This window comes from Enhydra lutris, unplaced genomic scaffold (genome assembly GCF_002288905.1).
Source record: "Enhydra lutris kenyoni isolate GAN:26980312 unplaced genomic scaffold, ASM228890v2 scaffoldscaffold55, whole genome shotgun sequence".
NCBI lineage: Eukaryota > Metazoa > Chordata > Mammalia > Carnivora > Mustelidae > Enhydra > Enhydra lutris.
Genome location: NW_019154139.1, coordinates 10,904,337 through 10,928,493, shown reverse-complemented (window position 1 = coordinate 10,928,493; position 24,157 = coordinate 10,904,337). Strand labels below are relative to the sequence as shown.

General features: G+C 58.8%; 1 protein-coding gene across 1 annotated transcript; it reads left to right on the top strand.

Annotated features, from left to right (window-relative positions):
* The first annotated feature begins 10,755 nt into the window (after nt 1–10,755).
* LOC111157693 (potassium channel tetramerization domain containing 17) lies at nt 10,756–21,031 on the top strand. The gene is given in 9 exon segments (XM_022519321.1): nt 10,756–10,965; nt 12,104–12,212; nt 14,495–14,586; nt 15,346–15,441; nt 17,101–17,226; nt 18,464–18,557; nt 19,176–19,190; nt 19,193–19,265; nt 20,138–21,031. Coding segments are annotated over 9 exon segments (885 nt in total). The 3' UTR covers nt 20,208–21,031.
* Nucleotides 21,032–24,157: the final 3,126 nt, after the last annotated feature.

Sequence of the window (24,157 nt, the reverse complement as noted above, 5' to 3'; positions counted from 1 at the left end):
ACATGTAAAATGGGAAGGACGCATACTTCAGAAGAAGGGATTTCAGATGAAGATTTAACCAAGAACTCATGGCAGAGTCCCATTTTTTTTTTTTAAGATTTTATTTATTTTAGAGACAGAGCGAGCACAAGTGGGGGGAGGGAGAGGGACAAGCAGACTCTGTGCTGAGCACGGAGCCCGACATGGGGATTGATCTCTGGACCCTGAGATCATGACCTGAGCTGAGATCAAGGGGCCCAATGCTTGACCGACTGAGCCACCCAGGCGCCCCGGCAGAGTCCCATTTTTCGAGCTCAGGGTTTCTCCACCCCAGTCCTGCTGACGTTTCGGGGTGGGGGGAGCATTCTCTGTTGCCGGGGCCGTCCTGTACCTTGTGGGGTGTTTAGCAGCGTTTCTGGCCTCTACTCACTAGACACCAGGAGCACCAGCCAGTTATGACAACCAAAAGTGTCCCCAGACATGACGAAATGTCCCGGGGGGGGGGGGGGGGGGGGGCAAAAAGCACTCTGTTGAGAACCACGGCTCTAGGGGCAAGTAACAGTTGAGCCCAGCAGTCAGGACAGTGTAGACAGGAATCCCCGTGTGGAGGGGACCTTGTCTCCCCATCACGAGCCCGTTCCTCTAGAGGCTACATTTAGCAGCCCAGAAGCCTCCCTCCTTTGATGCTCAGATAAGCCTCATTTTTCTCTCTCGGGAAGGGAAACATCTCTGCCTCTCCAGGGAGAGGGGTTTGTGTGCAAATGCAGATGAGTTCTGATCTGGCTCCTGTCTCAGCTACCCCGTTCAAGGCTGCCCGACCTCCGACACCGCTGAGCCTCTCTGAACCTCTGTTTCCTCATCTTTAAAATGGGAGGAATCTCACTTCCCTTGAGCACTATGGGGGTTACATGAGAGAATCCCCCGAAACTGTTGAGCTTGCTGCTGGGCACAGTAACTTCGAGTGCTCCTGGTTTTTGTTTTTTTTCTTAAGTACTTTACTTGGGACGCCTGGGTGGCTCAGTCAGTTAAGTGGCTGCCTTCGGCTCCGGTCATAATTCCAGCGTCCTGGGATCGAGCCCCACATTGGGCTCCTTGATCGGCCGAGAGCCTGCTTCTTCCTCTGCCTCTGCCTGTCTCTCTGCCTGCCTGTGCGCTCTCTCTCTCTCTCTCTCTCTCTCTGACAAATAAATAAAAAATAAAAAAAAAAAAAAAAAGGACTGTTACTTAATTCAGCATGTTGAATGCCTCCTGTACTTGCGGCATTGGGGGAGAGGGGGCAACAAATAACCAGAATTGTGTTCCTGTCCTCAAAAAGCTTCCCAGCCAGAGAGTGAAACTGGTCAGTGCTATCATTTCCACAGAGAGGGGAGGACCTCGAAGTGGCAACAGACTCATTCTACAAGTGAGAAAAACAAGCTCAGAGAGGTTGGGTGATTTGCCTGAGGGCACACAGCTAGTTTGAGAGAGGGGCCTACCTGGAATTAGAAAGCCCTTCCAGGGGTTCTTGTATTTGGTGGTTTTCCAGATTTGGAGGATCAAGGAGAGAATGGAGGGTCGCTTGAGGTTTGGAAGCACAAGTGACAAGCTTGGGGAAGATAGCCAAGCGTCTCCCAGCTCCACAAGGAGGAGACACTCTGAGCTACGAGATTTGAGCTAGGGGTTTGGCTAGGTTCTCGTCCCCCATCCTTGTCCTCCTCCCAGCCAGCAACCTGGGCAGATCCAAGCTGAGGCTTTTCCTCCCGGGGAAGGTCCCAGATGGGTCTGGACAGGTTTGGAGAATGGCCCAGGGGCGGGAGAAAGGAAATTGAGCCCTGCCTTTCTAGGATTCCCAGAGCTGCTGTTTAATTTTGAGGCATTGACTGGATTCTGCCCCGCCTCTTGCAAGTCTCAACTCCCAGAATGATTAACCGCAGGGAGGAGGCGTCCCGGCCGCTGCCAGCGCCTGGACTACCCACCCTGTGTATTCCAGGCAGGAATTCGCCACACTGGACGAGGGTGATGAAATTTTTGTCCACCTGGCAAATATTTGCTGAGCACCCCTCTGTCAGGGACAGCTGGACAATTCCCAACCTTGTCGAACCAGCTGCGCAGGAATATGTGCTCACTCCTTGGATCGTTGCCACGAGGGTTCATGGCCCAAAGCCCGCGCCCCACACGCAGTGGACTGAATAATGAATCAATGTACTGATTTGCTCCTGGTGCTTGGAATCAGTTCTGCACAAAGCCCCAGAAGGCCTGCCTTCCAGAGCCTTCTGGGCGGGGCCTCGGTCATCTAGTCTGAGAAATGGGAGCAAACTCTCGGGGTGACGTCAGGTAAGGTCAAGTTTGGAACAGTACAAGGTGTCACTCCTGCTGGAATAACCCAGCTAGCTATATAAGGACAATGGAGTTTTATTTCTGAATTTATGGGGGAATGAGTCATTCAGGAAGAGATGGAATTTTTAGGTTACTGAAGCTTTCTAATTTTAAGCACCGGAAGTTTCAACATATTTACCTGTTGGGGGGAGGGTGGGTGGGTGGAATGTGGTATACTGAGGGTGCCTGGGCTGCCAGTAGACTTGTAGTCTGGTGACTGTCACATTCTTCAGAGTCTCTGCCTGCTTCAAGGTGGGCCCACGCCCTCTGGATAATGAACAAGTTCTTCTAGTGGCTTAATCCACTGTTGAACCCGTCGCTCTCATACGTGGGCCACCAGCAGCTTGCAGGACCCAGATCCCCACTGAATTCAGATCCCTGCTGGAGCCCTAACCCTACCCCTTTGTCCATGTCCCCCGGCTCAGTGTACACAGCCACCACCAGGGGTCACCTGTGCCCAGACCGGCAGTGAGTCTCCAGATTCTGCCTCTCTCGGCCTGTGGAGCTCTACCCTTCTTCCCACGGCCTTGGACCTCTTGCCACCCCACAGCCAGGATACAAAGATGCAGCCTGTCCCATCCACGAACTCCAGCACCCACCTGCAAGACATGCCTTGGACCAGGATCTAGGGGCGTGGAGACTAAAGTCAGACCCTGAGACGGGGAACTGAGCCAGTGGGGAGGGGAGGAGAGACACACAGACCACGATAGGTGTAATGAGGAGCATCTAAGAGGCGGAACACAGAACAGGAGAGGGGGGAGTAGGTAGTTCTGGCTCTGAGAGGCATGGGGCTGGCAGCCCCTTTAGGGACTCCCTGGACCACGCCTCCAGACCTCAAGTAGAGAAGTGAGAGTGATCGGGGTTCAAGCCCAGACCTCCTGCTTCCTGGCTGTGAGTTTGGCAAGTACCCCAGATACCAATCTGTGATGTGGGGCTAACCCAGTACCCACCGTATAGGATCAGATTCCTACAAAACACTGGGAACAAAGCCCAGAACAGGAAGCACTACGTACATGCATCATTACTACTTTTTTAAAAAAGATTTTATTTATTTAAGAGAGAGGGAGAGAGGGAGGGCAGATGAGAGGGGCAGAGGGCAAGGGAAAAGGAGACTCCCCTCTGAGCAGGGAGCCCAATGCAGGGCTCGATCCCAGGACTCTGGGATCATGACCCGAGCCGAAGGCAGACGCTTAACCGCCACACATTGTTACTGTTACTAACATTCTGTCTTACCCTTCACTCCTGCCTCCCTGTGACAGCCTGAACACATGTGAGGGTACCTGCCTTATTCATGGTTCACTTCCTGCCCCCAGCACAGTGACCGACATGGACAGGTCTTAGTAAATGTTTGACCTATACACATAAATACCCTGGTAGGGCTAGGAGAGACCTTAATAATCCCTCCTGTTTCTCCAGAACCTTCCCCCACATCCTCCAGGGAGGATGCTAAGTGTTTTTGTGTTCCTTTAATCCAACAACCCTGAAAATAGTGTTCTTCTTCATTTTACAGGTAAGGAAGGTGGGGGCTTAGAGAGGTCACAGGAAGGTGAGGGCTAGGATTGCAGTCTTGGTGGGCGTGAGGACCAGACCCTCACCATTAGTCGGAGGCAGGAGTCAAACTGCAGAATATGGGGCCCAGAATGAGGCAGGAGGAGCCTGTGGAAGCTTCCAGGCCAGCCAGGTAGCTTCTGGGGGCTGGTGCTTGGGGAGTTATGACCCCAGCGAGGCTGGCTGTGTCCAGGCTTCCTTCTTGCCTTCTTCCCCTGCCAGCCTCCGCCCCTCCCACAGCCTCTTCCCATTTTCAAAAGGCTTGAAAATCAGTGGCAAGCCCATGAGAGAAAGCAAGTCAAATAAGAATAAAGGGCCCTGAGTGGGAGCCCAAGGGCTTCAGGGTGCGGGCTCCCGTGCTTGTGTAATCCCCCCAGAGTGAACATTGAAAAGGGGGAGCCTCACTCAAGGAAGGGGCTGTTTCTGGTGCTGCCCAGTTGACTTTTCCAAATTTGAAAGCAAGAAAGCAGGGAGATAATGACTTTTGTCCACCTGGGTTTACTTCTTTCCCTAGGGTTCCAGGAAGCACCCCTTCTCTCCTCCCCCAAGGGGTTGGGGGACAAAGTGTCCGGTAAATGCTCCCTCCCACCTGTGCAGAGCGGGTCAGGGTGGGAATTCAGTAGCAGACCCGTGCTTGGTCTTTTGACAGGCGGAGGTGACAAAGGCCCTGCCCGTGGCTGCACAGGATTCTGGGAGAGGCAAGGAGCCTGAAGTGATGGGTGGCGACAGACAGCAGCAGCTGGAGACAGTGGTGGGCCCGCCAAGAGCTCCCAGCCATCAAGACCTGCTCTGGGCACTTCCGTGAGCGGAGCCGGAGACTTGCCCTGGGGAAGCAGAGGGCCTCCGGCTTGCCGGCCCTCACACTTCCCACTGGCTCCTCACTCCCTTGGCCCCGAGCTCTTTCTGGCTGCCTAGTTGCCCTTTATGGGCGCTATACTCATGTCCAGCTCCGCCATCTTGACTTGGCCCTTGGCCTGACTCACTGTGGTGTCCACTCTGGCAGCTCCCATAGGAAAACAGAAGGCCGTTAAGAAATGTAGAAGAAATGATGGACTAAGGGCGGTGGGGACGGGGATCACAATTTGGCCATCATATAGGTATGGCAAGAATCATCAATGACTATTCAAATAAGGGATGAGATAAAAGTGTTTGCTGGAAAGCAGGATATTAATAGTCTCCATGTGTCTCCCCACAAGATACCGATGAGTTCACAGGACAAGACAGAGATGGTACAGATCAGCGACTTGACTGCCACCTCCTTCCTGAGTGACCGTTTGACCTAACCAGCGACGGGATAAACAGACATGAGTCCCTCCTCACCAGGGGCCATGAGGACACGGCTCCACTTCCCAGGGTTCCTGCCCCAAATGCACACAGTGCATGTAACCATGAAGCAGTATTAGACAAGCCCAAATGGAGGGCATTCTCCAAAATAAACGGTCTATTCCCCTCAAACATGGGAGACAAAGAAAGACTGAGGAACAGTTCCACACCAGAAGAGTAAAGAGACGTGACCATGGAATGTGACGCTTTCTGGATGGATCCTAAAGGACTTTCTGCTCTCTTTTGCTGTAAAGGACATTAGCAGGACAAGGGGAGCTTTGAAGAAATCTGTGGATTAGTTCATGGCATCGTACTGATGCTCCTTTCCTGATGTTGGTAATCTCACCATGATTGTATAAAAGACGGTCCTGATGTGTGCCTCGCACGGAAGGGTTCAAGTGCGAAAGCACATTAACTCTAGGATTTGCTCTCTGAGAACGGAAGAGCCAGTGTAGTAAAATGTGAGCATTTGGTGAATCTGAGCGGAGGCTCCACCAGAATTTTTGGTATTATTTTTGCAACTTTTCTCCAAGTCTGAAATTGCTTCAAAATGAAATGCTATTTTTTAAACGCAGGCTTTTCTGATCCAGTTTCAGCCAGAGCTGCTAACTGCACCCACATTCTAAAACGAGGTGCTAGACCATCTAAAGCAGTTTTTCCAACCCAGGTGGTTAAGAACTGGTTTTAGAAACCCCAGGAGACGGCCCCCTCCTGCCTAGAGTGGGGAGAGATGCCAGTAGGAGGAACTGAAAGGTAGAGGGGGAGACTCTCTCTTCAGGGAACTGTTGGGGTGCTCTGCTTCTCCCCCTCATGGGGGGAAGTGCATGGTGGGAGGGAGCTCCCCTTCTGGAAGGTGGAGGGAGTGGTGTTTAAGGAAACCCATCTGCAGAACTTGGCCTGTGTGTCCTGGATTCCAGGGGTGCTCAGAGGCGGGCTGGGACCCAAGCCTGGGAAAGCTTGCAGGAGGGATGCCGATGTGGCTGCCCATTCCGTGGTGGAATCAGAGGTGCGGGTTGAACATTGTCCAAGCCTTGGTGGAGCCTTGGCTTTTGGAGAACCAGTCGAGGACCTGGATGAGGAGTGGTGACTTGGAGCTGTCCATAAGGGACATTGTGCACACCAGCTATGGGCTAGGGCAGCAGGAGAGTGGGCAGTGGGACCTAAAGGAGGTGGTCCTTGAGTAGGATGTCCCAGGCAACCAATCAGAGGAGACCCTGACCAGGAAGGAAAGTACAGTGTGAGGCTGGGGGGGGGGGGTTGCTCCAAAGAGCCCTCAAAACAATCTTCCAGGAAAAAAACCAGCTTGAATCTTAGCTCTGGCCACAGGAAAAGGGCACTAGAGGGCATGGGTGCCAGGCAAGGAAAATCTTCCCTTTCTTTTCCCATCTCCATTCCACACCAGTCATGGAGGGGCCAAGGAGAAGAGGGTGGAAGGAGCAGGAGAATCTGGGAGGTCCTGAGGGGTCCAAGATGTAAAATGGCAATTACCATCGCATCTCCCTGTTGGGTTGGGATTAAAAGAGATAATCCATGAAAGTGCTTGGCGTGGACCTGGGCCCATGGAAGTGCTCATAAATGTCCCTGCGGCAGCAGGAGCAAGGAGCCCAGGGGCCCAGGGGCAGCGCAGTAGATGCCTGGTTCTGTGTGATTCCTGATTCGAGCTGCGGCAGGACATCAGCCGGACCCAGAAGGGCCTTTGCTGGGCAGAATGAGGTCCCTGCAGGAGGCAGATAAGACTGAGCCGATGGTCAGGGCCTCTGTCCCCTGGAGCTGAGCTGAAAAGAGAACCAGTGCCAGCTGACTGGACTGCGTGGGCTTGGCGGGCGGGGGGGGGCGGGAGGGGGGCTCTGCAAAGACCCGAGCGTGCTGGCGCGCCCCCTGGCGGCGAGGCCGAACCGCCCGCCCCTCCCGCGGGCTCGGGGACCCCCTGGCTGAAGAGGGCAGCGCGGGGGCTCAGCACCCGGCAGCGTCACCGCCAGCCCCAGCGGCACTTTCGTGCCAACTGGAGAAAGGTGCCCCTTCCTCCAGACATTCCGCTGTCCCTTCGCGGTGCGAATGGCGCCCCCTGGAGCCCGCAGAAATTATGGGCTCTTCCAGGGGAAGGTCTGAGCCTCCTTCATTTCTGAAACTCTAAAGCCCAGCGCTCTGGGCAGGCTTGGTGAAGGTCGACAATCCGAGGAAGTTCTAGGTAAAAGCATCGGGACATATTTGTTCTTTTATAAATATCCAAGTCCGCGGGCCAGTTATGCAACGTTCCGAACCCCGTCTGTAAAATGGGCACAAAAGTACTGACCTCGGCTGGAAGGAGAGCCTGTCTGTATATTTCTGGGCGCTCGGGACTCACTCTTACTGACTGAATATGCCCGTTTCTCGCCTCAGGTGACCCGCAAAGGCGACTCAGAACCAACAACCCCCACTCTGGGCTAGGAGGCAGAGCTGAGGGCCAAGGCAGTGACAGGATTGGATTGGGTGTAAACACAACAACAGAGTCGAAGCTACTCAGAATGTTCGGACATCGGAACGTGGGAAGAGGAGGACTGAACCCCAAACCCCAGCAGGGCCGAGTGACAGCTTAGTCACGGAGCTGACAGCAGATGTGAAACTGCTCAGACATGGGAGGCACTGCTAACACGAGAAGATTCGAAACAGGCTGTGGCAATGACCTCAGGTGAGGACTTTGGGATATATCCATGTTCCTTCAGCTCCAGTGGGGGGGTCAGGGGGACTCCTGGGTCACTCTGGGTCTGGGGATTTAACCTGAGGAAATGATAGCTGCTGTGCTCTGGAGGGTGGGTCCTTGGGGGTGGCCTTTCTCTCTACCTGTCCCTGCAAACCTGGCATGGAGGAGTGGGTGAGGTTGGTTCATCCCGGGCAATGGGAATGGATTTGAAGGACCATTAAAGTGCCTTGCCTCAGGCCCCGATCTCGGGTCCAACCAGCAGTAGACGGGGAGGCAGGGCTGGTTCCAGCAAAGCCAACACTCACAAAAGCTTTGCTCAGGAAATGAGCTGCGTGTTCTTCACATGCCTTCCCCTGTTAGCTCATGGAGTCCTGACAACTGCATAATTACCTATAACTATTACTATCCTCACTGAGGTACAGAGAGGTTAGGTGACTTTGCCAAGGTCACCTGGCTAGCAAGCCATAAAGCCTGGGCTGGCATGCTTGTCTGGGATCCTGTGCCCCTGAATCACCCCTCCTCCGGTCTCACCTGCTTTCCAAGGCCCAGTTCAGAGCCCTATTAAGGACTTGAAAGCTGCTCTTCTCAGAAGGGGACAGCAGAGAGCAGTGTAACCAACAAGCCTTAGAAGTTTGGCTCCCTTCCAAGGTAATCATCATCCTGAGAAACTGTCTCAGGGATGTTTGGTTTTGTCCTCTAAATGGGGAAGACATGCAAAAAACCAAGAAGAGTGCCAGTCCCCAATCAGAAACAGGACCGCTGTTCTCCTGAGCATCACACCCGGAGAGACAACTGTCGCTTCCCCCACAGGCACCGCAAACACAGGTCAGCCCCAAACTGACCTCATCCCCCTGCTCACTGCCCAGATCTGCCTCTCCTCCTATACTGCCTCCCTTGCTTTATAGAACCTTCTACTTCTTCTGCGTCCTCCCTGCCTCTCACACTCCCTCGAACCCGAGTCTCTTCCTTCCACTTCCTACATACCGACTGAATCTACCCTCTTTCGTCTTGGCCTGTTGACTCTGCCCTGGTTGGGGCTTCCCCCTGTCCTGACCCAGATGACCTCTTAACTAGACTCTCAACGTTTCAAACCATGCAGCCCCCGGAGTGCTCCAAGTGGCCAGTCTAACCCCATCACTCCCTGCCTACATGCCTTAAGTGGATAAAGAAATATTTCCTGCTCTAGCTTTGTTTTAACTAACAATGGCCGAGGGCTCACACTACGTTCTAGGAGTGCTGCTGATCTGACAAGCCAGTTCATATCCCACTTCACTCATCTACCCAACCACCCATCCACGCATCCATCCATCCACCCACCCATCCCCCCACCCACCCCCCATCCATCCATCCCCCCACCCATCCATCCACCCATCCACCCACCCATCCACCCCATTCATCCGTCCACCCACCCCATCCACCCATCCCCCATCTATCCATCCACCCATCCACCCATCCAATATACTGAAAGCCAGGGACTAAGCCAGACGTTTAACAGACACTAATCTTCATAACAACGCTCTGCGGGAGCTACTATTATAATTCTCATTTTGCAAAAGGAAAAACAACCAGGCTCAGAGAGGAAGTTGTTCAAGAACATATTGGTGAGTTCTCAGGAGCAACCCTCTAGCAGCTGTGACCTATTCCCTGCCAAGGGGGAGGGCTTTGTGGAGAAGGCAGAGTCTTGGGTCATAACTGAAATTTCAGCACACATAACTGAACTTTCAGCACACTAGGCTGTCTAGTGTGGGGAACCTGGGGTGGAGGGGGGCACCGGGATCACTGAGGGGAGCCTTAGACCCCTCCTCTTTAATCCAGGACCAGGACAGAAACATCAAGGAGAGAAAGTGAAGGAGGACAGCTTCCCTTTCAGCCCTAGTCCCCACCTGGTTCCAGATGACATGAAGAGCTGTCCCTCTTCCCCTTCCCTGCAGTATCCAAGATGTCAATGCCAACTCCAGGTTATCTGGCTTAGAAGGGGACCCTCGGAACCAACCCCTCCTCCCCCTCCCGAATTACAGATGGGAAAAGTGAGACCTCACCTAATACCTCAGCCTACAAAAGCCGGAGTGAAAACCCAGTCCTTCTGACTTTGACCCACTGCCCTGTCCACCCTTCCTCCCTAGACACCTTTCTCAGGGAGCACTGACCGCCCATGGCAGGGAGGCAGGAAGGGTGCCTTGGTGGTCACCTGGAACCCACCTGGGTTGCCATCCTGCCACTCACCAGCTGTGTGAGTCAGGGAGGTCACTTCATATCTGTGTCCTGCTCTGTACGATATGGGTATAGTGATACCGACCTCACAGGGCTGCTGAGCGCCTCAGTGACTAATACAGACATGCAAAGCATCTGAAATATAGCGGGTGGTCAGTCAACTTTAAGGCCAGCTATGTTGTCCTTAAAGAACTTACCTTGGCAGAGAACCCAGCCGGCCCCAACCCACACATCATACAAAGGGCGGTATGAAAGCATCTTGGAAAACAGATACAGGTAAATGCTACAGAATCCTGGGAGTAGTAGTTTCTTTCCGTTATCGTCTGTTTGGTGACCCAGACCCGACAAAGAGGAAACAGTCCTGTGTAGAGCACACAGGAGGGAGGAGTGTCGGTATGGAGTAGCACTCTCTATTGTCCTGGTGACCTCGAATCTGACCTTCCCAAACACCATGATTTGGATAAAGGTCGTCTTCTAGAGGCCGGGTCTGCGGGCCGCCCACGAAGCGCCGAGTGGCTCGGGCTGCGAGGGCGGCTCGGGGGCCCCGGAGACCCCCACCCCCACCCCGACCCCGGCCGCCCCGCCCCGGGGCGCGGACTACAGCTCCCGGCATGCCCGGCGCGCGGTACCTGCCCGCCCCTAGCCGCCGCGCCCGGAGGATGCAGACGCCGGGGCGAGCGGGGAGGATGGAGGCCGGGGAGGCAGCGCCGCCGGCGGGGATGGGCGGCCGCGCGGCGGGCGGCTGGGGCAAGTGGGTGCGGCTTAACGTCGGGGGCACGGTGTTCCTGACCACCCGACAGACGCTGTGCCGGGAGCAGAAGTCCTTCCTCAGCCGCCTGTGCCAGGGGGAAGAGCTGCAGTCGGACCGGGTGAGGCCCGCGCGGTGAGCGGCCCGCGGGCTGGGGGTTCTCTGCCCGCTCGAATCCGGGCTGGCCTGGCCGGGAACCCGGCTGCTTTTATATCCCAAGAGCCGGAGGCAGGAAGAACTGGCGAGGGGAAGGGAGGAGGAAGTGGTTGGGAGAGCGAGGGATGTGCCCATTGCCGTGGCAACGGGACAACGCCAGGCCGCGGCCATTTGGAGCCTTCTGAGCACTGCCCTGGGCTCCCACCTCGGGGGGCTGGTAGGATCGGGACTCTCCCCCTTCTTTAGGGCCTTCCCTCCTTCCCCAACGGGACTCCCGCACTGGGGAAGGGAATTGCTGAGCCTGCTTCCCCCGCCCTTGGGGGTGTGGGTGGCCTAGGAGGGCAGGGAGCTGGGTGGAGAAGTCCTGGGGTGCCTTCTGAGCTGGGCCTCATCAGGGAGGAGCCCTGGCCTATCTGGCACCATTTCTGGGCTCCCATCCCGGCTCTGCTGCAAACTGCCTGCGTGACCTTGGGTCGGACCCCTCTCTGCTCCAGGCTCAGCCTCCTGTCTGTAACCAGAGGAGGCTGGTCGGGAGGTGACCTCTAGGACCCCCTCTCCCTCATTCCCTGACCCTCTGATGCTGTGACCTTGGGCAAGTCCCCTTTTTCCCCCGTAGAGTTGCACGGATGCCTGCCCTGCCTCCCTGCAGGCCATGCCTGTCCAATGAGATAGCGGCTCCTTTGGTAACTTGTAAACATTCCACGTCCCCACAATGACTGGGGATCTGATGGAGATAGTGTAGGGCTGGCTTCAGAGGAACAGCCTCTAAGAGGGACGATCACTGAACCCTACTCTGGGTTGGGTGCCCCTCAGAACTCACTGGATGCTCATAATGACCCCTAGTTAGGGGGGAGCAGAGCGAGGCTCAGAGAGGCCAAGTCCCCTGCCCAAGGTCACACAGCGAGAAAAAGGCAGAGGCAGGATTTGCTTCTAGGTGTTTCCGACCCTAAAGCCTTTCTCCTCCATCATGCCCCTTTGTTCCAGGGAAGAGCAGACTGCATTCACTCCCTCCCTCCAATCCATACTGGGCCTGGAGTGGGGATCGGGTTGGGGGTGGGAGAGCCTCCCTCTCCTCTCATGGCCTGTGCCCCTCATCTCCATAGGATGAGACCGGGGCCTACCTCATTGACCGTGACCCCACCTACTTTGGGCCCATCCTGAACTTTCTCCGGCATGGCAAGCTGGTGCTGGACAAGGACATGGCTGAGGAGGGTGAGTTGCGCCAGGGGGCTGGCTGGGAACTGTATCCTAGCCCTTGCCCTCTGCAGGCTACCAGGGCCTTCCATGGAAGTCCCAAGCCGTTTCTCCCAGTTGGGAGGCGGGGTGGGGGTAGGGACAATGAACTTCTTTCCTGCTGCCTGCCTCATGATCCCTGAAAAGGCTGAATCTCAAGGCCACTGCATGGGTTGAGCCTCGGAGCTCTGCCGAGCTGACCTCACCCGAGTTTCGCTGAGTGCCCACAGAGAAGCGGAGGATAGAGGGAGCCTGTGAGGCCGGCAGCCTCTAGTGTGGGCACGGATGCTCTTTCCCCGGACCTCCTGGGAAGCCAGGTGTGCTCGGGGTGGAGGTGGGCATGGGAGGAGGAGGTCTGGCTCTTTCTCTGTGGGTGATCCGGTATCTCGGGCGCCTGGTGAGGGCTGGCAGGCAGCCGGTGGGTGGAGCAGGTGACTCTTCCCCAAATCCAGCGGCCTCTCAAACACAGCTGGCTGTGGGTGGAGGTGGGGGAGGGGATCCTGCTCCCCCAGCAGGGGTTTGGTCCCTCTGGGGCCTAGGTGGCCGAGGCCCGTAGATGCCCACTTCTGGCTCCAGCAGATGGTTCAGGAAGCCATGCCTGGAAGAATACCCTTTTGGCAAAGCCTCAGCCATGGGCAGGGCCTACAGTCAACTCTGAGGGGCCCAGGGCGTGGCTCTGGGTCAGACCCAGCCAGGCCAGCTGGTCATGTCACTTCTCCTTTCTCCGCTTGTGAGTATAAATTAGGGGCGGTGAGAGCGTGCTTTGGGACAACAGGTGCCTTGAGTCCCAGTGCTCATACCCTGTGGGCGTCTAGCACAGCCCATCCTTCCTCACTTGGGGCCCACGGTCTCCCTTCCGGACCCACATGGACGTGGTGTTCTAGAGGCCAAGTAGCTCCCTAAGTGGGCTAGGGCTCACATTCAGAGTGAACGGTGGGCACCCACGCCGCCGCTTTCGGGCAGCTCCTCAGGGAGCACAGGTAGCGGGGGACCCGGGAGCAGGGCCCACGGGGAGGGGAGGTGAACACTCTCGCCGCGTCCCAGCTGACGTCTGTTTACAGGTTCTGGGATTCTCCCAGCTTTGCCCCTCCCAGCACCTCACACGGGGCTGGGGCCCCCACCAAAGGGGCCGGAGGACCTGGGAAGAGATTTACTAGCTGTGTGGCACCAAGAAAGTCACTTATGCCTCTGTGTCTCCATGGCCCCATCTGTGAAATGGGGTCACCATAGTGCCCACCTTCCCAAGCCACTGTGGGGATAAAAGGAACTAAAGCAAGTGTATTACTTAGCTCAGCACCCGGCACCAAGGACCCACGATGCCACGTTAGCTGTCTGCCTGTCATTTGCAGGGCTCATGAGCCGCACTCGGGGAGCAACGCTCAGTGGCCGCCCCCTCTGTGTCAGGGGATGTGTGGGTGCCTGGGACAGCAGGGCTGATCAGGCCTGGGACCCGTCCTCAGGGAGCCCAGAAGCCAGTCAAGGAAAGGACCAGAAGGGGTCCCTGCCCTGTACAAACACAGGGGAATCGAAAGGCGCGGGGCCATTGCCCTTCACTGGAAAGGTGACTCACTTAGTCTCCGAGACTCTCAGTTCCCCCAGCTGTGTAGGGACATTAATGCCTGCTTCCCCATGTCCCCAGGGCTTGTGATGAGCCCAGGAGGGCTCTGCAAACTGTAGGGTTGGGGAGGGGCAAGGACACAAAGATTATGCATTTGTAGTGGCTCTGAAGTCAGAGGAACTTGAATTTGGATCCCCGCTCTTGCAACTTACCTGGCTGCCTTGCTTCTGACAGCTGCTTCTCTTTCCGGTCCTCAGTTTCCCCGATTGTTCAGGGGAGGCAACAAAGGTACCTGTTTCTAGTGCTGAGAAGAAACCGCAGGAAAGGATGTGGAATGCTTAGCCCAGTCCCTGCACTGAGCGCGTGATTCTTAAACAGGAGCACGTAAGGGGGGTCAGCCAAGGTCCCTCTCGCAGCCCTAGAGCAGCCCCCAGATGAGGGCATTGGCAGGTGTCCCTGGGTCACCAGGCTCAGCACAGGAGGGATGTAGGGTTGGCTGGGTGACAGCCTCTCACCCCTTCCACGGAGAGTATGGGATCCCAGGAAGGAAACATCCCCTCCTGCTGGAGCCTGGAGCTGAGAGGTGCTCATCACCTCTCATGACTGGAGTGGGAGTGGGTGTGGAGGTGGAGGCAGAGGGGACAAGGGGAGAAGAGCGCACGGGGGCCTCCGAGTGACCCGGGGGCTGTCCTGTCTGTGCCAGGCGTCCTAGAGGAAGCCGAGTTCTACAACATTGGCCCGCTGATCCGCATCATCAAAGACCGGATGGAGGAGAAGGACTACCCCGTCACACAGGTCAGGGGTGGCAGGGCAGCAGGGCGGTGGGAAAGGAGGCCGGGGGTGGGGGAGGCGGGGAGAGGCTTGAGAGAGTTGGGGAGGCCAAGCTAGCCTGTAAAGGGAGGGTGTGGCTGAGCTCCCGGGCTGCCCAGCAAAAGCCCCAGACGGGGAGAAGCATGCTGCTTGCTGTCCCTGACGCGGCTCTGCTCGCGGTGTGACCTTGGGCCCATCGCACCCCTCTCTGGACCTTGATTTTCCCTTGTGGAATACAGAGGTGTGGAGACCTGCATGCTCCCCTTCCTTACAAGCAAAATGGGGTCCGTGTGGAGGAACGGGGGCCCTGTGGGGGCAGGGCACGAGCTGCTGGAGTTCACAGTTTGGAGCAGGGGCCCTGGGCCCTGTGTGTAGGAGGAGCCGGAGGGATTGTCTGGCCACCTTGGGGGAGACACGGGTGCAGGTGGGTGGGCAGGTAGGAGACTGAAGCAGGGAGGCTCCATCCCGTCCTTCCTGCCCCCTCATGGCGCCCGTGGTCCAGCTCTGCCACACTTAAGTTCGGTGGCCGTGGGCAAGTACAACTCGCCTCCGTGAAAATCCGAAGCATCTAGTGACCCTGCAGGTCCAGTGCCTGGCAGGGGGTAGGCTGTCAGAGTGTGGCTGCCACCTTCCCCCGTCGCCCCGCCCCTCCTCTCCTTCTCAGGGCATGTGGTGTGGGTGGGAGGATGACAGGTGCACCTGCCCCTCCCACGGGTGTCCGCCACGTCGCCTCTCCGCCTGCAGGTCCCCCCCAAGCACGTGTACCGCGTGCTGCAGTGCCAGGAGGAGGAGCTCACGCAGATGGTCTCCACCATGTCTGACGGCTGGCGCTTCGAGCAGGTGCGCGGGGGCCCTGGGGCCGCACCGGGAACCTCCGAGCTTCCCCGCACGGCAAGCCCTTCCCTTCCGCATCCCCGGGCTTGGGTGACCTGCTGCAGCCCCACAGCCATCACACCGAACCAGGTCTCCTAAGGGCCACAGCTGGCCGCAGGGCGGCTCTAGGCATCCTCATCGCTGGGGGTTCTCACAGCCGCTGGGGAGTGGTCTACACAGCAGGATGGGCGAGTCTCTGGGCCCCAAAGCTCAGGGGCAAGGAGACCGGAGCCACATGAGTGAGCTGACTCCACCTCGGGTCAGCACCTCCTGTGACAAAGGCACAGGGGCAGTCCCAGGGTCCCTGCGAGCAACAGGCCGAGTCCTGGCCTCGCCACGTCTGGGAAAGCCAAGCAGCAGCTTCCCATGAGGGTTCATAGTGTCCAATCGTCCCCCAGTCCACGTGCAGTGTAGTCCTGGAGACACTGATCACAAGTGGGGTCACCCTCGCCATGCAGCTCGTGGCCCGCCTCTCAGGTTTCCAGAGGAGCAGAGCCAGCAAGTTTACCCAAGGCCACTCATGTCCCTAGGGAAGGAAGAGGGTTTGGCTAGCCCTTTCTCTGCGCCCACCCACAGCTCCTTGCATGTGGAGGTTGAAGAAGGGAGAAGGCCGGGGCTTCCCAGAATGGCAGGGCAGGATCGGGGAACAGGCCCCATCCAGGAGCCAGAGGCCTGGATCTACCACTTACGTGCTGTGTAACCTTGAGCAAGTCCCATCTCCTTTCTGGGCCTCAGTTTCCTAGTCTGTGATATGGGGCAGTAGAGCTCCCTTCGCAGGACTGTCGTGAAGACAGGAAGGGCCACTGATAAAGTCCCTAGCCAAGGATAGGCTCCAGACACTGGCACCAGCCAGCATCCTGCAGGCTATGGGTCTGTAAGTCTAGAAGACTCCAGAGAGGACTCAGGATCCCGGATTCTAATCCCTGTTCCACCTCCTCTTCAAGCCAGAGGGGTTGATGGTTTTCCCTGCCTGTCAGGTGAGGGTCCCTGGGTGCTGAAGGTCCTACCCAGGGCCTTGTGGTTATGGTTGCCAGGGGGCCCCAGAGCAAAGGTGGGGCTTCTCTTGAGAGCCTACGGGAGACTCTGGCAATCGCAGGGGCTCCCAGAGGCTGAGCCGACAGCTCAGGGATTGCTGCTCATTGGCCCTCTGGACTAAGGAATGGACGACCTGTTCTACCTCTGCTTGTAAGAATGAACAGAATATTCTATGGGTGCCCATCATGCCAACCCTGCCCTACAGTTTGGTTCAGGCTGCTTCAGCCACATCCGGGACGGAGGGTGACGACCTGCCCATCATCGGCTTCCACCTGCTTTTAGATAATGGCCTCTAGATCTGGGCTGGGGTGAGGGGTGGGGAGCAACAAACATAAGGCAGCCTTTTTCCAAGGAACACCCCCCCCCCAAGCTTAGCGGGGCCCGGAAGCAGACCTGATGCCTAGGTGGGGGATGGGGAGCTGATTCTGACTTTCTATGGAAACTCAGGGCTGGGCCTGACCCGAACAGCAAGATCAGGACGTAAGTTGGTATCCTGACCAGTGGTGATGTCAAACCCCCTTTCGGGCTGGCCGCCTTCAACCCAGCCTGTCTTCTTCCCCCCACCCCCCACCCCCATCCTCTGCCCCCCAGCTGGTGAATATCGGCTCCTCCTACAACTACGGCAGCGAGGACCAGGCTGAGTTCCTGTGTGTCGTGTCCAAGGAGCTCTACAGCTCCCCACATGGGCTGAGCTCGGAGTCCAGCCGCAAAACCAAGGTGAGCCCCCAGCCTCAGCTTCCCTCCCTGACCCCCCCCCCTCCCTGCCCTCCACCTAGCCATCCTGCTTTTTTCTCCCTTCTGCTACACGCACATAACCACCCGGTCACAGCCCATGCCATCCATCCCATGCCACCCATGGTCCCATCTGCTCACGCCAGTTACCCAGGCCCAGGCCGGGGGAGAAGTGAAAAGGCTAGGCAGCAGGGGACCAGATGCCGTTTGGAAGGGGTATCTGAAACCAGGGGTCTGGGCACGGTGTGTTGTGCTCTGCACGACCTTGGACAAGCCGCAGCCTCTCGGCGCCCCTGCCGTGTTCTCCAAGAACTGAGGGTAGACCACATCCTTTCTGTGGTGCCATCAAGCTTAGAACTTCTGGGATCCAAAAAACGGCCAGTTTATTTTGCAGAGGGCAGAGAAGCCAAATCTGTTAATCCTGCCCCTTTCCAGGGCGCCTTCCTCAGGAGCTCTGCAGGAGCGGGTGTCAGGAACCCCACGGGGCCCAGCCATGTGTCTTTGGCCCTGGCCCCTGAGGCAGCAACAGCTGGCCATGGGGAGGGGCTGAGCAGAGGTCCTGCCACCCGGAACCCAGAGCCAGTGAGAGGCCCCAGGGCCTTTGGGCAGGCCCATCCAGCAGGGCAGCGAGCCAGGTTGGGAAGAAGGGACACCATTCCTCCTAGGGGCCTGTCCCTGTGCATCAGAGACTTATGAACCCTGGCTTCCTGTTTGTCTGTCTGCCCCCTTGTTCTGTGACTTCCCCTGCTCCCCCCACCAGGGGGTCAGCACTGTCTTGCAAGGGTGCAAGAGTGAGCCCGCTGCTCCTGCCTCTCCAGGAGCCCCTGGGGGGCCTCCCAGATGTGGGTGGGGTCTGCCCTGGGCCCTCCCTGGCCTCCTTTCTACGCTGGGGCCTTCTAAAGTGAGGCCTCCCCAGGTGCCCCTCGAGGACGCCCTGGCCACACGCCCACCCGCTCCCCTTCCACCCCTCGGAGCCCCCCGACTGCTCCGTGAGTCCCCAGCCGGGCCCCATTTTCTCTGCCCTTCCTCCAGTCCCTTCTCAGACTCCCCGCTCTGGGGGGCCTGGACGAGATTCCCCAGCTTCTCCCTCCTCAAGGGCCCCCTTCGTCCTGCCCGCCCGGTGGTGGGGCCCGCGGGGCCAGCCACCCGCCGGCACTGCCCCAGCCCGGCCCCTTGTTAGCTGTCCACTCTTTCTTCCCTGGGTCCGCCGGCTGGTGCACAGAGCGCGGAGCAGCAGCTGGAGGAGGAGCGGCAGCAGGAGGAGGTGCAGGTGCAGGTGGAACAGGTGCAGGTGGAGGCAGATGCCCAGGAGAAAGGTGCAGCCACCCCCCGAGGACAATGATTGCTAATAACCGCCGGCGCCTCCCGCCCCCTGCCCGCTGGAGCCCGCTGCCGCACCCGGGGGCCGGGGCCTGCGGGGGGACGGGCCGCCAGGGCTAGCTCCGCCGCGCGCCGGCCGCCTCCCCTGCATAACCATCCCTTCTCTCACTTTCTCTTTGCAGCCCTGGCAGCTCAGGAGCCCGCTAACCTTTTCTCCCTCCCACCACCGCCTCCTCCTCCTCCGCTTCCTGCCGGAGGCCCCGCCTCATCTCCACCCACCTCTTCTTCCTCCTGGATCTCATCTGCACCCTGCCTCTTCCCTCTCTGCCCCTGCCCGGGTTTCCTCTCCTCCGCCTGCTCGCACCTCCCTCCTGGTGCCGCCCCGGGCCCGGCCCCCCGCGCCCTACCCCCGGGCGCCCCGGCCCCGCACCCGCACCCCCGAGCGTCCCGCCTGCCGCCTCCCGCGCCCCGGCCTGGGGAGCAGGGCCCCGGCCGTCTGTCCTCCGGGCCCGCCAGCCCCGCAGCCACCGCCGCCGCCGGGCCCCGCTGAGGCCGGGCCGCCCCGCCCCCAGAGCCTCACCTGCTCGCCTCCTCCTCACCTCTCCTCCTTGCAGGTTCCCGTCCGCACCCCTCAGACCTGAGGCTGCGCTGGCCGTGAGGGCTCCTCCCCGGCCCCTCGCCCGCCCCCAGAGCCGCCATCCCTGGTTTGTAGCTTGGCGGAGCTGGAGGGAGGGCGGAAGCCAGGAGGGGGCGCGTCTCCTGTTCCCGGACCCGAGCCTCTCGCTCGGCTGACTTTCTCCCCTCCCCTGCTTTTGGCCTTGGGTGTGAGGCTCTGAGAGGAGAGGAAAGTCAGGGGGCCGGCCTGGTTCCCAGCCAGCCGTCAGCACCAGGACTCCAGAGCCGGGCTGGAAAGGAGGGAGGGGAGACAGCCGCATCACAGCCCGCCCCCTCCCCCACCGGGCCCCTGGGTTCCCGGCTCTTGGGTGGGGGGAAGGACAGCCAGTCTTGGAGTCCCTTGGCCTACAAGGAGTCAACCGGAGTTGGCTAAGGATCGGGGTATCACAGAAAAAGTCCTGGCCAGGTCTCTCGGAGCCCCTACTCAATCTTAGCTTCCTGCTGTGTGACCTTGGGCAAGTCACTGTCTCTCTCTAGGCCACAGTTGCCTCTGAAATGGGGACAGACAGCTGCTGTCTCTGACCTTTTGCCTGAGACAGCAGGGACCTGGCCTTGACCCCCTCTGGCCAGAGTCTTGGGGACTCTGGCCACTGAGGCAGCCGCCACCCAGCTGGAGTTCCCGGATGGGCAAGCTGGGTCCCCTTCCTGCTCCCCCTCCTCGGCTCTGAATTCACCTTCTCTGGGCCTCAGCCCCCCACCCTCTTCTCAGAAGGGAGCTTGTGACTCACCTACCTCTTTCTCTCTCCCTCTCTTCCCTGCCCTTCCCTCCATTTCAATCTCCTCTCTGCCCTCCCCTGGCCTTGCCTCACCCTCCTCACTGGCCCCACCTTTCCTCCCCCATCCTGGTGTTCTGATCACCCTCCCACCCGCCCCCCTGCCCCTTCCCCCTCTTATTTTCTAGCTGTTACAAGCCAGAGGCACCCGGATGTGAGGCCCCAGATCACCTCCAGGGACTTGGGGTTCCGATCTGAAATCCTTTATTTTTGTACCGCGGGGTGGGGCCCCGGCTCCAGGCAGAGGAAGCACTCTCCCCCCTGCCACTTCTGTCTACACCTGCGGGGTTGTGATTTCCCCCCGCCTCTGGAGGCTGGGCGGGGGCCCGCTGGGACCTCTCAAGGCCCAAGGTGGGCCCTGGGACCCCTGGGTGGAGCTGCCTGCGTGTGGCCAAAGTGTGACCCTGTCCAGTTGTGTCTCCCACGGCCCCATGGTCCCTCCCCCGGGTCCCCCAGCTGCATGAATGGTACCCTCCTCCCTGACCCAGTCACGTCTCCTCCTTGAGCCTTAGTCTCCTCATCTGTCAAATGGGTTCGCTCTCCCCGCCGCCGCCGCCACCTACCTCACAGGGTTGTTGTGAGGTTACAAAGACCAGCAAGGTCCCAGACAGCCCTCGGGGAGTGTACAAAGCACCAGACCAGAGGGTGGCCCTCCCTTCACCCTTCCTTCAGAGGGGGACGGCCCTGCTCGGCCCCAGATGGAGATTCAGGTATTGGTGGGGTGAAGGGTGTGGGGGTTGGCCTTGTTGGAAGAAGAGGGAGGGTGACCCGGCCTTCACCTTGGCCGCTCCCACCCCTGTCTGCACTGTGGGGTGCAGGGCCCTGGCCAGGAGGGGGCAGGCCGGGGTCTCAGCAGGAGCAGGGCAGCCCTTCAGGAACTAGTAGTGATAAGGGCAAGGGAGACACGCCTCCCTCTGCCCCGGGGAGAGTCTGGGGGTAGCAGGGGCTGAGCAAGAGGCTCCCCATGCCTTTATGATCCCCCGGGCTGTGTCCAACCCCACCATGTAATAAAGCCTGAAGAAACAGCCGCTGGGCTGCCTTCCTCTCTTCCTCTGGGCCACCTTCGGGGACAGGGTTTAACTCAAGTTTGGGGCAATGACTCTTAGGTGATGGGGCTTTTTCCTAAAGCCCGGGAACCCTGCCCTGTGGTCACTTTCCTGTGTATTTGGGGGAGGGAGGTCATGGCTCCGTCCTCTGCCCCACTCTGGCTTGCTGGGAGAACTTTGGCAGGTGCCTGCCCTCTCGGGCCTCAGTTAACTCATCTGTGAAGTGAGGGGTTGGACCAGGTGACTTACAAGGCCCAACCCTGGGGAGCCATGCAGGTGTCTTCCTGCCTCTGGGCAGTCCTAGACCAGCTGGGGATGCTAAGGGAGTAGTAGGGTGCTCCCAGAACCAGCACAGCAGGGCCCCCCACTTCCTGGCCTCACCCCACCATTCCTGTGGCCCTTTGCTCCAGCCTAACCCCAACAGGACACCCCCGCTGCTTCCTGCTGTGACTTTTCTTTGACCCTCCGCCCCTCCAGATCACTACCACCCTTCGCCCAAGTCCAGGAAATAGAAACACCCAGGCTCCTTCTCTCCGAGTCCACTGGACCCCGGGCTTCGGCATGACCCCCCCCCCCCCCGCCTGGCCAGTCCCTTCGCGTACCTGGTCCCACTGCGTGTCTACCGTGTTCCCCCACTCCACATCTTAATGCTGCTAGGAACATCCCGGCAGAGCAGGAGTCCCCTCGGCAGAGACCCTCCCCTGGGCCCGGTGAGGCTCCCCCTGCTCTGCTTGGGCCTGGAGGGGGGAGCCCAAGCCCTCCCCTTGGGACATTCGGCTCGCTGGACTGACCTCACGTTCTGTGTCTGACTTTGTAAAAAGTCACCAGGAGGCTTGTTAAAAGAACAGATTGTCCACCCACCCCCCCCAATTCTGACTAAGACTGGGATGGGGCCCACGAATTTGCATTTTAGTGAAGTGCCCAACACTGCGTCTGCTGACTTCTGAGAAGCCTGAGCAGCTACAGGCTGGAAATACTTTAACATCTGCCCCACTGAGAGGTGCCCCCACCCCTACCCCGCAGTGTCTGCTCGGTCTGCTCCATCTCCTCTGTCTCCCCCCCAGCACCCCCCAACCCCCGAGCTGGCTGGCCCAGCAGGCATGCACCAGGCTTCAATGGCCACTCCCTGCCTTTGAAATTTCCCCCTTCTCCGAGGCTTCCCTTCCTTTTCCCAACAAGGCTTCAAGCGAGACTTGTCCGCACTGCTGGGCTCCCCACTTCCTTACCTCCGCTGCTGCCCCCAGAGGGCACCAGCGGCAGTCCCGGACCACTCCCGCTTGACTGCTAAATTTCCATCCACCCCCCTCCGCCCAGCTCCCCTCCTGCTCTGCCTACACCCCTCAGCCTCCCTTGTGGGCCCCCATCTGTAGTGTCTGTCTCTCGCCTCTTCAGCCTTCCCACTCACCTTCTGCGGAGGGGCTCTGAAATCCCTCCTCCAGACCTCAAGCCCCACCTACCTCTTGCACACCTCTCTCCCAGAGGCACCCCAGGTTCCGACACCTTCTCGGAGCCCTTCCTTCCTCAGGTGCCCCAGGCCAGGCAACAGGTCCTCCACTGGCCCCGTGGATCAGGACAGACACCAGGAGTGGTCCTGGGTGACTTCTCCCTCACCCAACACCCATCCACCAAGGCACCTGGAGGACACTGAGGGTCCTTTCCGTCCATCCCCATTGCCCGGCTCATTCGATCCCCTCCTCTCCCCCTGGAGTTCAGCAGTGGCCTCCCCGCCTCCCACTCCCTCTACACTGGGGCTAGGGGTCCTTCTAAAATGTGTATCCACTCATGCATCACTCCCCTGCTATAGAGCCTTCTTCCGTAGCTCCCCAGAACACCCAACATCAAGTCCCTCACTCCAGATTCTTTGCCATCTGATCTCAGTTTGCTTCCCTCTTAACCACTGTTTAACTCAGAACAGCTCACGATGTGCCCTGTTCTTTTGGGACTTAACACCTTTGCACCTGCTGTCCCCCTGTCTGGAATGCCCTTCCCCACCTTGGCCACCTTTGGGCGGCAACTCAAGTCTCACCTCCTCCAGGCAGCCTTCCCTGCCTTCCCCAGTTCCAGGCTACCCCCAAACCCCTGCACACTGGATTGTCATCCTCACCCCTCCTGAGTTCGGGAGCTGAGCTCTGCATCTCTCTGGCTCCAGCACAGAGGGTGGCACATAGCAGGAGACCAAGGGCTTAATGAACAAAGGATCCCCAGAATGCAAACGGAGTGTCATGCTGAGAAGTAGTGGACTGGGAACCAGGAGGCAGGGCTTCCACACCAGCCTTTACCCCGAACCCGCTGGTGTGATCCTGAGGATGGCTTCTCTCCTATGCCTCAGTTTCCTCCCAAGCTTGCAGACGGAGCTTATCACTTGTCCCATCCTTCTGCTCTGAGGGGTCACCAAAACACCTTCCTGGGGATGCTCCTGGGACCTGAGCAGCTGCCCTGGAGGTCACCCGTGCCCTCCAGACCCCACCTTGACCTTCTAGACATTCGACAAACAGGCTGAGCAGGAAGCAGTCTGCTCAGTCAAGAGTGTGGGATTGATGCTGGGCCCCATTCAAACCCCACAGCAGGCCCTCAGATCGGACGGCTTTATTCCACAGGGCGGTGGAGCTCACTTCCAGGTGGGAGTGGGCAGTGGAGGCCCAGGGGACAGGTAGGGGTGGGGTGAGGACCCTAGACCCGGGACTCCCCCCACCCTTTGGCTTACGGTGGCAGTGGGCTCACTTGGCTCTCTCCAGGGCTCTGGGGGGGGTCCCTCGGGGGTGCTTCTCATCCCCACCCCTCAAGTTCACAGGCTGACTCTACTCTGCATTGGCGGAGGGGAGCTCAGACACCCCTATGGGGACCCGGAAGCCCCATGATCACTGCTGGACGACCCCAACCCCCCAAGTCAGCAGCAGAGGAAGGGGAAGGAGAAGAGAGGATCAGGAGGCAACAGGGTGGGCTGTGAATCCTCCTAGCTGGGCCTGCTGACCATCCAGGCCCTGGGGCACAGGGGGAGTCTTCACCAGCTGATCTCCTCCATCGCTGGGGCAATGTCAGGGAGCAGGTTGGGGGGGCGATGGATGCCGCCTCCTGCCTCCACGGGGCCCTGCTGCTCCCAGA